The sequence below is a fragment of the Maniola jurtina genome, chromosome 20 (genome assembly GCF_905333055.1).
Source record: "Maniola jurtina chromosome 20, ilManJurt1.1, whole genome shotgun sequence".
Taxonomy (NCBI): Eukaryota; Metazoa; Arthropoda; class Insecta; order Lepidoptera; family Nymphalidae; genus Maniola; species Maniola jurtina.
In genome coordinates, this window is record NC_060048.1 from 10,327,509 (window position 1) to 10,342,654 (window position 15,146).

The 15,146-nt window shown below is 35.2% G+C and overlaps 1 protein-coding gene across 3 annotated transcripts in view; it reads right to left on the bottom strand.

Annotated features, from left to right (window-relative positions):
• Nucleotides 1-3,765: 3,765 nt before the first annotated feature.
• Nucleotides 3,766-15,146, bottom strand: part of LOC123875801 (hemicentin-2-like) — a 357,222-nt gene continuing 345,841 nt past the window's right edge. For all 3 annotated transcript variants that reach the window (XM_045921841.1, XM_045921843.1, XM_045921842.1), the window contains exons 6-8: nt 11,661-11,795; nt 9,753-9,969; nt 3,766-4,809 (exon numbers count right to left, since the gene is read on the bottom strand). In XM_045921841.1, the coding sequence (XP_045777797.1) occupies nt 4,694-4,809; nt 9,753-9,969; nt 11,661-11,795 (468 nt within the window). In that variant the 3' untranslated portion in view covers nt 3,766-4,693. The remainder of the gene's footprint in view (nt 4,810-9,752; nt 9,970-11,660; nt 11,796-15,146) is intronic.

A 15,146-nucleotide genomic window follows, 5' to 3' on the forward strand; every position in this document is an offset into this window, starting at 1 on the left:
GAGAGTATCATGTACACTTAGGCGCTTTAATATCTTCGCGGTTGACTAGTCTCCAATGGGAATGGCTGTTGTAGTTGGAATTTGTTCAAGAGAACATTATAAGTACTGGTTGCCAAATGCCAGTGGAAGGATAGGTTTAGTTGAGAAATTATATTTATTAAATTCGCTCTTGTAATTATGAAAAATAATTTATGGTAATTGTTAAAATACTAAGTTATTAATTTTATTGTGACTTGAAGTCCCTCAAAGTAATAAATATTTATTTTTGTTATAAACATGGTATTTTATTGTAACCTTGTAATTTCATTATTTTATCTAAGACAATATTCTTGATAATTCTAAATCTTGGGATTGTGGCCGAATTATGCTGTACACAATCTCTTAACTAATGAAAATGTATTACTATCCTTTTCTACAAGGAGCGTTATGAAAAGGATAGCAAAAGACCTGGCATTTTGGTTTAATTAAAAGATTTTGTACCTACAGCAAGAATTGGCCAAATTTTTAGCTTAGAATTGAAAATACATACGAGATAAAATCGATTTAAATACTCCGTTTCGTTCTGTAAGTAGTGCTATCCTATTTAAAAGGGATCATTTTGAAAGGGATAGCATTTAATTTCTGTCCTTCTAGTTTTGTCATTTTCGTTTATAATTTTTTTAAATAAAAAATAGCGAGCACTAGTTTGCTCGCTATTTTTTAGGCGGGTCACTTGATGTTAAGTGATTACCGCCGCCCGTGAACATTTGCAGCGCCAGAAGAACCGCCGCCGATGCGATGCCGGCCTCATATTATGCCCCATTTCAGTTGCTTTAGGAATATTACAACTAATAGTTGTAAAAATTAATAGTTATATAAAAAAAACCAAAAGTCCGAAGAAATATTTATTGCATACAGGATCACCAAAAATGTTTTTGTACAGAGTAATTTTAAATAACACTGACAATTTATTTACATAATAAATTATTATTATAACGTACCTATTACACTATTGCCTACGTTTAATTTTTACTGTGTAGTCGTATGTTTATTATAATATTTACAGATTAACAAATTTAGAATTACCTCTTAGAATTCAAATAGGTATACTTTTAGTTTTTAATTCTATATTCTCTATGTTTTATCATAAACATGTATCGTCTTATAGTTCATAATTACTAAAATATTCATCATGATCATCATGATCAACCCATTTCCGCCCCACTACTGAGTACGGGTCTCCTCTCAGAAAGAGAAGGGTTTAGGCCATAGTCTGCCACGCTGGCCCAATGCGGATTGGCAGACTTCACACACCTTTGAGAACATGGAGAACTCTCAGGCATGCAGGTTTCCTCACGATGTTTTCCTTCACCGTTAAAGCAAGTGATATTTAATTGCTTAAAACGCACATAACTGAAAAGTTAGTGGTGCGTGCCCGGGATCGAACCCCCGACCTCCGATTAGGAGGCGAACGTTCTAACCACTAGGCTATCACAGCTAAAATACTAATACTATACTAAAATATTACTCCTAAATAATATTCAGAGTATGCTACTCAGTAGTGTATCAGTAAGTATTTTTTCAAAATCGACTTTCGAAATAATCGATACTTCGAAGTCGAAACATAGGTATGTTACTTAGTTAGTAGGTACTAATTCTTATGTTATTTGAAATTTTATGAAGAGTATACGATTCATTTTATTAGTTATTCAATTTTAGCGTTTAAAGTTTAAACTGTCGTGTGCAATATCCATTAAAGGACTTCGTCTGTGTTGGCGTTTGCTGGCGCGCGTGCTCTGCCTTTTTGGAGTGTTTTTTTGTTAAAAGTGGCCGGTTTTTGTGTTTTACTGGTGTTTTTGGTGGTGGAACTGACTGGGTAAGCGGTCTAAAGGGGTGCCACGCGTGTGTCAGCGAGCGCCGGCACAGACGAATCCATAACTTATATAGTTTCCCTAATTTGTAAATAGCTCCAAACTTGACATTGGCTAATCTTTGTAAAACCAAACGAGAGAGAAAAAAAAATTATCCTTAAATAGATATTTCCGAAGTAGCTTAGGCCAGCGGCTTTGGGGGGAAAAATAAAGGGTAGATTTTAATGGTGGGGACAAGATTTTTTTTATATTTATAAGAACGATACATATTTATGGCAGGTATATAATGACCAGTGGCATGTTATGTTTTTGCAAAATAGTAGGTATTTTTTAAATGTGTTTGTGAATGGTTGTAAAATACATAATTATGGATAGTTTGTACAATTAAACGGTAGGGTATAGGCAAGGTATAGGCAGTGATTTCTGTCCTAGATGGATACTACGCCACTGGTCTAACCATAGCTTTATTTATCAAGACGTCATTTTTGTAAATTTTGGTATTTTACATTTTTAAGAGGGGTCTCTCCGTCACTCGCTCCATAAAAAAGTAGTTTTTTCTCATTGGAATACTAACCAATCATACCCAATGGAATTTTGTAGAAACGTTCCGGGATCTAATATCCATCTATGCCTGTGGTTTTCCAGATTTCCTTTAAAATATTTGGTTTCAAAGTTGCGCGGTCTTAAAAATTCACATACAAATCTTTGAGCGCCTGTAATTTTAAAACTACATATTTTTAGAAAAATCGAAAACACCACAGGTACAGATATTAGTTTCTAGAATATGTCTGCAAAATTTCATGGACTTTGGTTGCTTAATATTCAAATGAAATTGGGACTACGATTGTATGGAGTAAGTGACGGAGAGAGCCCTGTTAATGGCATAATTTATGAAATAGATACATACAAGTACGTTAGAACTGGTGTGACATACAAAATGATAGTTATTTTTTATTCAGATTCGAAGGTACTGCTAAGGTAAATACAATTGACAATTGTGTGAAATGGTCTTCGTGTTGACAGAAATGTGTCATTTAGTTCCGAGTACGCTAACAATATTATGTCGCTTACTGCTGCTATCAGCGCCAAAATGGCTAAAACTAAGTTCCTTCAAAAACAAGTATCTACCTATTAGTAGAGGGTTCGGGGTTACTATATCAGGCAATAGATATACCTATCTTTTCATTTGCTCGTTTGGTCTAAATCGACTTTTAGGTTAATAATTCGCCCACGCTTTTTTAAATATTTCATACAAACATTTACAAAAATGACACACGATAGTTAAATGTAACAAAGCTTTTTACAGTAACGCCAACTACGCTATATTAAATAATTTATACCTAAATCCGACTTATGTTAAGTTTTAATTCCATGGAATTTAATATCTTACACACTAAGAAAATAATTCTTTTGATTTGAAATTTTTTGCTCAGAGAGATTTAAGATATTTAAATTTTGTAATTGTAAGTTTTAACTTTCTATACTTAATATACTTAATATTTTGCCTATCAATAATAAAATATATAATTAATTGATAGAAAATATAACCTGCTGTAGTAAACCCAAAATTTAATTACTTAGGTAGATAAGTAAGTTTTTTTAACTCCTCTGATAAATATAATCTATTTTGAAAATAAATATTGCATAGAAATATATTTAATTGACCACGATTCGGAATAATATTTATTTTGTTGGTTATTATTATTACTAAACGCGAACATAAAATAATTCTGGTTTAAAAATAAGTTTAGATTTTCTTACATTGAGCTGTTAACCCTTCGACTCCCCTGTTAATAAGAAAATTAAAAAAAAAAAAATTATACTATTAATATTATTAATCATAATAACTAAATTATTCAAATATTGTTTTTATATTTTATAACGATATAACATTTTTATTTGATAAATAAACATACCAATTTTTGATGATTAAGATCTACCAAGATGGTTCAATAAGAAATTAATATAGGTACCTTTGGTGTTAATTTTAGAGGTTTTGTAACTGGTAAAACTTCAACTTAGATTACTTCTATTTTTTTATTTTATTTTATTTTCTATAATATAAATTCGAATACTTTAAGTGCTTTTAACTACATAGATATTTAAGTAATTATAATACATTTTAATTTTTTAACAATTTAGCCAATAATACCGAAGTTTATTTTTTGGAAAAAAATGAAAATTAACTATAAAGTTCCTACAATTATTTTTAATATCCAAAAAAATAAGTAAATGTAAAAATCGATAAAATAAAAATATAGAGCATAGACTAACGATCCAAAACAATTACGAAATAATTATTTCCTTATCCGTGCCGCATTTGGCTTAGCTACAGATAAAAATATGGGCTATGACTTGAAACGTACAGCAAATTCGATTTTAGAACTGTCTCTATCCACGGAAAGAAGTTAGTAACGCACATACAAATGATAGCCAAAAATCTCAATGGCATTAAGCATTTTGAGACACCAAACAATCACAGGCGAAACCATATTTTTGAATTTAACTTCTAATGTTTTTTGAAATCATTTTCGAATTGAATGTGGAATGTTTTTTGAAAACATGCTTGTGATTGGTTGGTGACTCAAAATGGTTAACAGTTAACACCCCCTGAAATTTTTGGCTCTCTCATTTGTATGGGATTAGAGAAAGTGCTAGCCTAACTTCTTTCCGTGGATAGAGTATAGATGTCGCTGTACGGATTTCAACCACGCTATACAAGTTTTCATGACCAGTCCATAGATTTATATGAGCCGCATATCCTACTTACATTTACGTATGGTATTGAAATGTTTAAAAATAAATCGTATTCTATGAGTGATAGAGCTTCTATTCGTCTAACGTCATCGCAGGCCGAAGTGTATCATCACGGAAGAGAAGAGGAGCAGGCAAGTGATGCTTGAGGTTATGCCGTGGATGGCGCTAGTGTTGCGACGGAGGATCGCTGCCATTTTGTTACCTGGAACCGAAAAATAGCATGTATTAATAAGACAATCTTTCCATAGGTAAATATTTCAGTGTTGCTAGTATAATAAAATACGTTGGTACTTTGACTGATCCTTTATTCTATTAGGTATTACATGTTCTAGTTAGTAGTTACACGTTAGACTCTAGGACTTAAGTATCGACTCCTAATTCTAGACATTTCTTTTGGTATGTCTGACATTGACAGATGACGTACATAGACTATAGACTACTTATAACATCTCCCTTTTTCATTTTTTTAAAAAGACATTAATATCTATCATCTATGAACATATCAGGACTAACCGAATGCGTGACAATTTTTTATAAAACTTACATATTGACAACTGACTTAATATTTACTTTAAACTTACAGACTGACAATGGTTTGACTTTTTTATAAAACTTAAAATCTACTTAAACGCTTATGATTAATTATTTTACATACAATCTTGAAATCTAACTGGGGCTTTGACCTGTCTACCACTTATTGTTCTCTTTATTCCCTCATCTTTACTTTCTTTAGACTCTTCCATTCTCATTTCCATCTTTGGACTGACATTCTTACTACTTACTGGACTTTCTCCTTTCTTTTCTTGACTTATATCCTTAGTTGGACTTGGAAAATGCGAAGATATGTGTTGACGATTTCTCCTGTATGTTGACCCGTCTGGAGCTTCAACTATAAATGATCGAGGTTGCTCACATTCTTTGACAATCTCTCCAGGTTGCCATTTTGACTCTGGTGACTTTTTAAACATAATTTTATCTCCTTTCTTGACATTAGGCAAAATTTTTGACTTTTTATCATAATAAAACTTTTGTTTATAATTATTCTGTTGTTTTATTTTCTTATATATCCTATGACTCATTACTTTAGGTTCCAGATGTTTTATAATAGTAGGTATGAGCGTTCTGAGACGACGGGACATCAGTAACTCAGACGGAGACGGTAAGTTGTTTCTAGGTGTAGTTCTGTATTGCAATAAAGCAAGATATGGATCATCGCCTGACTCTGCACATTTAGTAAGTATGCGTTTTACAATTTTTACTCCAGACTCCACTAATCCATTAGAACGAGGCAGGTATGGACTAGATGTGGTATGAGTTATACTCCATGACGCTAAGAACTGTTTGAATTCCTGGGAATTATACGGAGGTCCATTATCCGAATTCAAAAATACAGGAATTCCGTGACGACTGAATATAGATTTCAGCGCATTAATCAGAGCTTTGGCTCCTGTTGAACTGACATTAGCAATTTCAATGTAATTTGAATAATAATCTTCAATGACAAGTATAGTTTGATTTTTAAATTTTAAATAATCTACTCCAACTTTTTCCCAAGGAAAAGAACAAATTTTGTGTGACATTAGAGGTTCTGGTGGATTGGCGTTCCTGTGTGACAAACATGTTTCACAATGTTCCACACACTGCTGTATATCATGTGACATCAATGGCCAATACACAACTCCTCTGGCGAAATTCTTTGACTTTTCAATGCCTTGATGACCACTGTGTATTATTTTTAAAATTTCTGACCTTAATTTTGTAGGTATTATAAGACTGTTACCTTTAAGTAATAAATTACCGACAGCATGTACTTCATGACGACAGTTCCAATAGGGTAGTACTAGTTTATTGACTTCTGACTTTCTATCAGGCCATCCTTCCTTATAGTATTTCTTAAGTAGCTGCAAACATTCATCATTTTCTGTAGCCTGGACTAGCCACTGAAGACGCTCTTCTGAAATAGGTAAGTTTTTTACTAGCATGTTGACATGAACCATGACCTCTTCATCCAACTCATCTTCACTAGACTCGGGTAAAGCTGCACGTGATAATGAATCGGCAATGTACATTTTTGTGCCAGGTTTGTATTCAACCTTTAAGTCGTAGGACTGTATTCTCAGCATTAACCTCTGCAGACGTGTTGGGACTTCAGCTAAGGGCTTTCTAAATAAAGTAATTAAAGGACGGTGATCTGTTTCAACTGTGACTATTTTACCATAAAGATATTGATGAAATCGAATACATCCAAAGACAATGGCATACAGTTCTTTTTCAATCTGTGCCATGTTTTTCTGACTTGACGTTAATGTTTTAGACGCATAACAAATTGGATGTTCATCTTGAAGCAAGACTGCACCGACTGCTGACTGACTTGAATCAACTGACAAAACTACTGACTTTTTGACATTATAGTGTGACAAAACTGGTGCTTGACAAATAATATTTTTTAAACGTGTAAATGTAGCTTCATGACTCTCATTCCATGACCATTCACTTGACTTTTTTAATAACAGACGTAGAGGTTCAGTTTCCTCTGCCAAATTCTTTATAAATCCTCCCAGATAATTTAAAATTCCTAGAAATCTTTGTAGATCCTTGAGACAGACAGGAGACGGCATATCTTTGATAGCCCGGACTTTATCTGGGTCAGGGGACACTCCATTTTTTGAAAATATATGCCCTAAATATTTAACCTGTGTATGACCAAATTTACACTTACTTTTATTGAATTTCAGGTTGACTTCTTGAGCTTTCTTAAAGACTCTTTGTAAATTTTCATCATGTTCTTGACGACCCTTGCCGTAGACTAAAATATCATCAGCATACACCATGACTCCAGGTAGTACACCGAATGTTTCTGTCATAATTCGATGAAATATTTCAGGGGCACAGTTGATACCAAAAGGTAATCTTTTAAACCTGTAGCGGCCAAATGGGGTGTTGAACGTACACAACATTGAACTTTCTGTATCAAGACAAATAACCCAAAATCCACTGCTGGCATCCAGAGTAGAAAAATATGATGCTCCATGTAGCTTAGACCGCACAATATCAATAGTAGGTATTGGATAATGTGATCTACATATCGCTTCGTTCAAATTTCTTGGGTCAAGACAGACTCTAAGTTGACCATTTTTCTTTTCGACTAATAAAAGTGAACTCACCCATGACGTTGGCTCAGTAACCTTGGTGATGACATCCAGACTTTCCATGTGGTCCAATTCCTTCTTCAGTCTATCATGTAATGAGAATGGAATTTTCCGTGGTGGATCAATTTTGGGACGGACATCTTTATTGACAGTAATGTGACACTCACCAGGTAGACAGCCCAATCCATCGAATACAGATTTATACTTAGACAAAAGACTCTGTAAATTATAATTTTTATTGATATAGTATGATTTTGACTGAACATGACAATTATTCCCTTCATATGACTGTGACTGACAATTATTGTTGTTAACAAGACAGTTATTAAACTCTGACCTTTGACTTTGACTTGTGACTAAGTTTGACTCATAATTCTGACCTAGACTTTGACAATCATCTGACTTGACAATATTAAAGACTCTTTTAATAAGACCTAACTCTGAACATGTATTTTTACCAATGACAGTTGGAGACGACACATTTGCTATAGTAAAATTAATTAATTTTGACTGAGGTTGACTATTTACATAATAGGTACATTCAAGCTTTTGTTGACCTAATATTGGTATACTATTTCCACAATAAGATGTTACTTTGGCATGACAAGGTGAAAAATTTTCAATGACATTTAATGACTGAAACAAATTATATGACATGACATTAGCATCACTTCCAGTATCTAAAATACATTGTACATTTATATTATTAATTGAGAAATTGACACTCCAATCTGAATTTGTAGATAGACTTGAATTCAAATGTCCGACAAACAAATACTTTGAATCATTACCTTCATATGTATAATTTTCCTCTTGTTGTACATACTTTACTTGTTTAGACTTACACAATGCTGCATAATGACCTATAATAAGACACTTTCTACATTTTGCATTGCGAGCTGGACACTTAAATCGATGAATTTGACCACACCGAGTACATTTGTTCCTATTTTGAGACTGTGACCTTGTTCTTGACTGTGACAATGACTGTTTGACTGACTGACGTTGGAAGAAGACATTAGTAGACTCTTTGAATTCTGCTGCATGAGACTTGGCTGACACTATGCTTTTAGACAAATTTCTAGCCCGTTCTAAGGTTAAATTGTCTTCAAGTAAAAGTTTTTCCCTGACATGTTGATAATTTTCATGCATATTTGTTATGTAAATATCTTTAATCATCCTTTCTTGCAGACTTTCAAATTCACATGATTTACTTTTATTTATTAAGCGTGTTAAAAAATCTTCCAGACTCTCATCTACTTTTTGTTTAGTAGTAAAAAATTTATAACACTCATAGGTTATGTTTCGTTTTGGAACAAAATATTCTTCAAATTTATCAATTAATGCACTATATGTGATTTTCTCGATGTCTAGACCGAAAGTGTTGAATATTTCCAAGCTGTCAGCGCCTATGAAGTGTAATAAGACTGCGACTTTTCTTTCATCAGATTCCTGGGAAATGCCACTTGCCTTTAGAAATATTGTGAACGTTTGGTGCCATTTTCTCCAGTTGACAGCCAGATTGCCTTCCAGGCTCATCGGCTTCAGGTTTCCTACGATGTTTAGCCTGTTTGAAGTCGCCACCTCAGGTCGCCCACCATGCGGCGTGTCTTTTTTAGTGTCGGGCATGGTTATATTTCGAAGTCACTTCGTGCTCCGCTTCTGGCACCATATAATAAAATACGTTGGTACTTTGACTGATCCTTTATTCTATTAGGTATTACATGTTCTAGTTAGTAGTTACACGTTAGACTCTAGGACTTAAGTATCGACTCCTAATTCTAGACATTTCTTTTGGTATGTCTGACATTGACAGATGACGTACATAGACTATAGACTACTTATAACAGCTAGAACTGTATAGTCAGGTATGATTTTCCGAATAAACTGCCATACCCCTTCCGGGTCAGCCCGCTTCCATCTTAGACTGCTTCATCACTTACCGCTAGGCGAGATTGTGGCTAACTTGTGTATCTGAATAAAAAAAAAAACTTACTGCCTTCAGACACGAAGACGTGTATAGACGCCGGCTCAGTGTTGCTAGCACTGCACGTATAATTTCCCGAGTCTTTGAGCGTGGCTCCGCGAACTGTGAGCCTAGACTGCGTCCTAGCCCCCGGCTCCGTCTCCACCGTGATGCCGCCTCGCGTCGCATCGTAGTTAATCATGCGGTCGTTGTGGTACCAGAACACGTACTGTGGCGGCGTTGGGCTCTGGAATTTGAAACAATAATAGTTATAAGTAATTTGAAGCCTCGATAGCTCAACGGTTGAGGAGCGGACTGAATTCCGAAAGGTCGGCGGTTCAAACCCTACCCGTTGCATTTTTGTCGTACCCACTCATGGCCCAAGCTTTACGCTTAATTGGAGGGGAAAAGGGAGTATTAGTTATGATTAGGGTGGCTAATATTCTTTAAAAAAAAACTCATTGAAATATTTAAGGGAACCTATACTTACCTACTGTTTAAATAACTGTACCTACATTATGTACTATAGAAAGGCTGCTCCCTTGCAGCTGTCCTGAATAAAAGTTTTGGGTCTTGAATTTGTTATCCAGATTTCCCTTAATATGGCACAGACCTTCAAGTTACCTATCTATAGGAAAAGCGAGTTGCAGTCCATAAAAATGGAGAATGAGGTCATTGGTTTTTAATGTTTTTAATCTTGGAAAATATCACTGTCTAAACCTCTGAATATAACAGAACTGTATGTACCTGCTCCTCTTTATACAAGGAAAATGTATCAGGTAAACCTATTCAAAGACAGATATATAAACGCTATCCCTGTGGATTCAAACAACTCCATTATCCTTTAAAAACTTATAAAATATTCACGACTGAGATGGATGGGTTTATATGCAATACATGATCTTCGAGAATCCCACTGTGAATGAGCATAGAGTAGACCAGAGCGGTATTATGTCCTGATTCGATACAAGATTATCCGGTGCGGATACAAACAAACAGGACGGTTGATTGAGTACACATTGTATAGATACAATACATAACAATAGTATTATAGTGATGGATTTGGATACCATTTACTAGTAGGACCTATAATTAATTATTCCTTACCATTTACGTTAGGTAGGCTACGTATCACCGCAGTAAGGTGGCCGGCTTATTGATGTTTTATAGGATACTAGAGGATGCCCGCGACTTCGTCTGCGTGGTTTTTAAAGATCCCATGAGAACTGTTTGATTTTCCGGGATAAAAAGTTGCCTATGTCAATTACAGGGACGCAAGCTACCTCGGTACAAAATTTCATACAAATCGGTTAAGCGGATGGGTTTTTGGGAATGACAGACAGACTGACGGACAGACACACTTTCGCATTTATAATATTGGACTAGATGATACCGCGACTTCGTCCGTGTGGATTTAGGTTTTTGAAAATCTCGAAGGAACTCTGATTTTCCGGGATAAAAATTGCCTGTGCCCTAACGAACCTATCGAGCTATGGGTCCACTTTGAGCCTCAATCATCCCGCTCGTCCCGCTCCCGGGTCAAAAATCAATCTTAGAATGGAAACGCTAAGTAGCGTCCCTACCTGAACTAGACCTCTATAGTTTAATCAAGGACCTACATACAAGGTACAAGGACCAATGAGACCGAGTTTTTTTTTTTAAATAAATTCAAATTCAAAATATTTTTATTCAATTAGACTTTTACAAGTTCTTTTGAATCGTCAAAAGCATCTACTACTGGTTCGGAATGCCTTTCCTACCGAGAATAATTTAACTAAATAGCCTTGCGCTTGACTGCAATTGCACCAAACATGAGATGATGCAGCCTAAGGTGGACAGCACCTGCCTAGAAGGTGCCTATTCACTGTTGAAGGTACCAATGATTATAGCTAGCGGGAAAAATGGAATCTGGTAGTTGAACAAAAGTTAAGTACCCACCTTCTCAACGATGCAGATGAGGTGAATGACGCTGCCCAGGTCGACGTGATGTTCCCCAGAGCCGAGGATGAATGCCTCGGGCACCACTATCTGCAGCCTCACGTAGTGTGACACAATGCCTGTTCGAGTTGAGACCTGGAACATGTCAGATTCAGGAATGAGAAATACTAATTGGATAAATAAAAAAAAATTGATTTTGACTGAAAAGACCAAGGAGTTACATCATGATCAACCTAACGCCGGCCCAGATAACACTAATATTATAAAGGCGAAAATTTGTGTGTGTGTGTGTATGTTTGTTACTCCTTCACGCAAAAACTACTTGACGGATTTGACTGAAATTTGGAATGGAGATAGATAATGTCCTGGTTTAGCACATATGCTACTTTTTATCCCAGAAAATCATAGAGTTCCCATGTGTTTTTTTAAAAACCTACATCCACGCAAACGAAGTTGCGGGCATCAGCTAGTGCTTAATATAATAGTCGTAAAAAAATACAATACCTATCGTTCTACGTTAGAAATGTCGTACAAATTTAGAAAAAAATATTTTTTCGTTGAATATTTGCAATATGTATTTTGGATCCGCATTTCGTAGGCTTACAAATAAATAATATGGGTACTACGACTCATAACAAACTAAACCCAAAGGTTTATTTATAGGGGTCCAAGTCTTTCGTAAAAGCCTTGCACTAGTGTTCCACATTGCTCGCGAATTTATTTCCTTTTATTTCCACGTCACTATGTGTTCCCAAAAAAACTCTGAACAGCCCTTTAATACTTGAAATCATTTCATTTATGTAAATAGGATTATTCCGAACAGCAATGTCTCTCAACAAGGGGAGAAGCCAATCCCTTTTTTCACAGTATCTGACCACTGGGTCCATTTAAAGTGCAGCAGCAGGTGTAGGGCAGCGGCAGTCTAAAAACTATCAAACTTTACCTACCTACTTTTATTTTAATTTTATTCTATTACTATTTTTAACACCAGCTATGTGTTGATGCATGTACCAGTATTGCGGTTATTTGTATTTGTTTTATTTTATTCAGTAGCTTTTAATACTTAATTAGTAATATTTGTCAACTTCAGCCTCTCTTTACTCATGCTGTGGTAATTTGAAGTAGGTTTCAACTTTCAATCATATGTAAGTTTGTAATCTATTAAGTAAATCTATTTCTAATTTTAAGTTTACTGATTAATAATTAGTACGACCCAAAAAATAAATAATACATAAAAAAACTGATCTGTTTGGCGGCCATTTTCGGCGGAACTATGGACGTTACTTTGATCCAAAAAATGATTTGAGTTACTCTAGATTATAGGGTTATTCAAGGGCCGGACCAACAAATTCCTGAAAGGCCGGTAACGAATTGGCGGCACCCTGGTGCTGCATGTTCATGGGCGGCGGTAATCACTTAACACCAGGTGACCCGTCTGCTCGTTTGCTCACTATTTTTATATCTAAAAAAAAAGATTTTTTTTCAAAAAAAAAAGATTTTTTCAAAAACATGTATCTACCTACTTCTCGATGTGTCGCTTGACGTCTATTCCATGTGCATACAAGGGGAGGATACGCTGAAAGATTCAGGCTTGTTCCCGTTTTATCTCTCTTTGTTCTCTGTCGACTACAAAAATAGATCTAAATCGTTTTTAAGGCTTAGGTGACACGTTACCCGCTTAACCTTTTGGTACGGAGCGCTTTTGTCGATATTTTTAAACCCCAGACCCAAAAAGAGGGGTGTTATAAGTTTGACGTGTGTATCTGTCTGTGGCATCGTAGCTCCTAAACAAATGAACTGATTTTAATTTAGTTTTTTTGTTTAAAAGGTGGCTTGATCGAGAGTGTTCTTAGCTATAATTCAAGAAAGTCGGTTCAGCTGTTTGAAAGTTATCAGCATTTTCTAGTTACTGTAACCTTCACTTGTCGGGGGTGTTATAAATTTTTAATTTACACTTGTTTTCATGTAGGTACATTAGGCCAATCAGACGTTGATACTTTAAAAAGACTACCTTTATGTAACCAATTTTTAAATACATATCTATTAACAAGTGTAAATTGAAAATTTATAACACCCCCGACAAGTGAAGGTTACAGTAACTCGAAAATGCTGATAACTTTCAAACTAACTACCTAAACTAACATAGCTAAGAACACTCTCGATCAAGCCACCTTTCAAACAAAAAAAACTAAATTAAAATCGGTTCATTCGTTTAGGCGCTACAATGCCACAGACAGATACACATATGCACAGATACACAGATACACACGTCAAACTCATAACACCCCTCTTTTTGGGTCGGGGGTTAAAAATATTCAAGAAGAGTCAAAATAAAAAGTATGGAAAATGGAAAAACATCTAAAATTCATAAAATAATGAATAACAATTTATCTTTCTTTTCTAGAATCAACGTGAATCTTATAAATTTTTCACTAGAAGAAATTGTAAAACATTTTCAGAAATAAAACAGATACCCAACAAAAGGAATGATTACACTTTTCCACGATATTCCTTTACAATACGGGCAATATAATTGGCATTGGTGAAAATAAAGGCTGTTCTTTTTATTTGTTCGAAAGATTTGGTAAAAGAAAAGATATATTTTTACGTTTTTGCAAATCCATACTTCCATACCTACTAATATTATAAATGCGAAAGTGTGTCTGTCTGTCTGTCCGTCTGCTACCTTTTCACGGCCCAACAGTTTAACCGATTCTGACGAAAGGTATAGAGTTGCTTATATCCCGGGGACGGACATAGGTTATTTTTTATCCCGGAATATCCAACAGTTCCCGAGGGATTCCTAAAGACCCATCCGCTTAACCGATTTGTATGATATTTGGTACCGAGGTAGCTCGCATCCCTGTAATTGCCATTGGCAACTTTTTATCCCGGAAACTAAAACAGTTCCCACGGGATCTTTAAAAACCTAAATCCACGCGGACGAAGTCCATTCCATCTACACGCACGAAGCGTTTTGCGTCTTCATTCCTCATACGCATGGCTTTGGAATACTCTTCCGCGATCTGTGTTTCCTACCAATTACAATCCGGGTATCTTTAAAACAAGAGTGAATAGGCACCTTCTAGGTAAACGCGTCCCATCTTAGACCACATCATCACTTTCCATCAGGTGTGATTGTGGTCAAGCGATTACCTACAGTGAATAAAAAAAAAAGTCGCGGGCATGCTCTAGTACTTTGATAATCTTGCTTTTTAAAGCACTTCATAGATTATTAGTTTATTTTATGATACCTTAAGTTTATTACGTAAGTAGGTAAGTACTTAATTTACATTCAATTATAAGTTCTAGTAAGACGTGGGTGGGTTAGACAGCTAATTCAACTCGTTTAAACTAAATACAACCTAAATAGCATAAACGATCATAAAGCACCTTGTATGACCCTTGAGCCTACACTGAAGACTGGAGGGTCACACAAGGCGGTCCTTTATACCCACACACTTTCTATACTCTAGAGAGCCACAT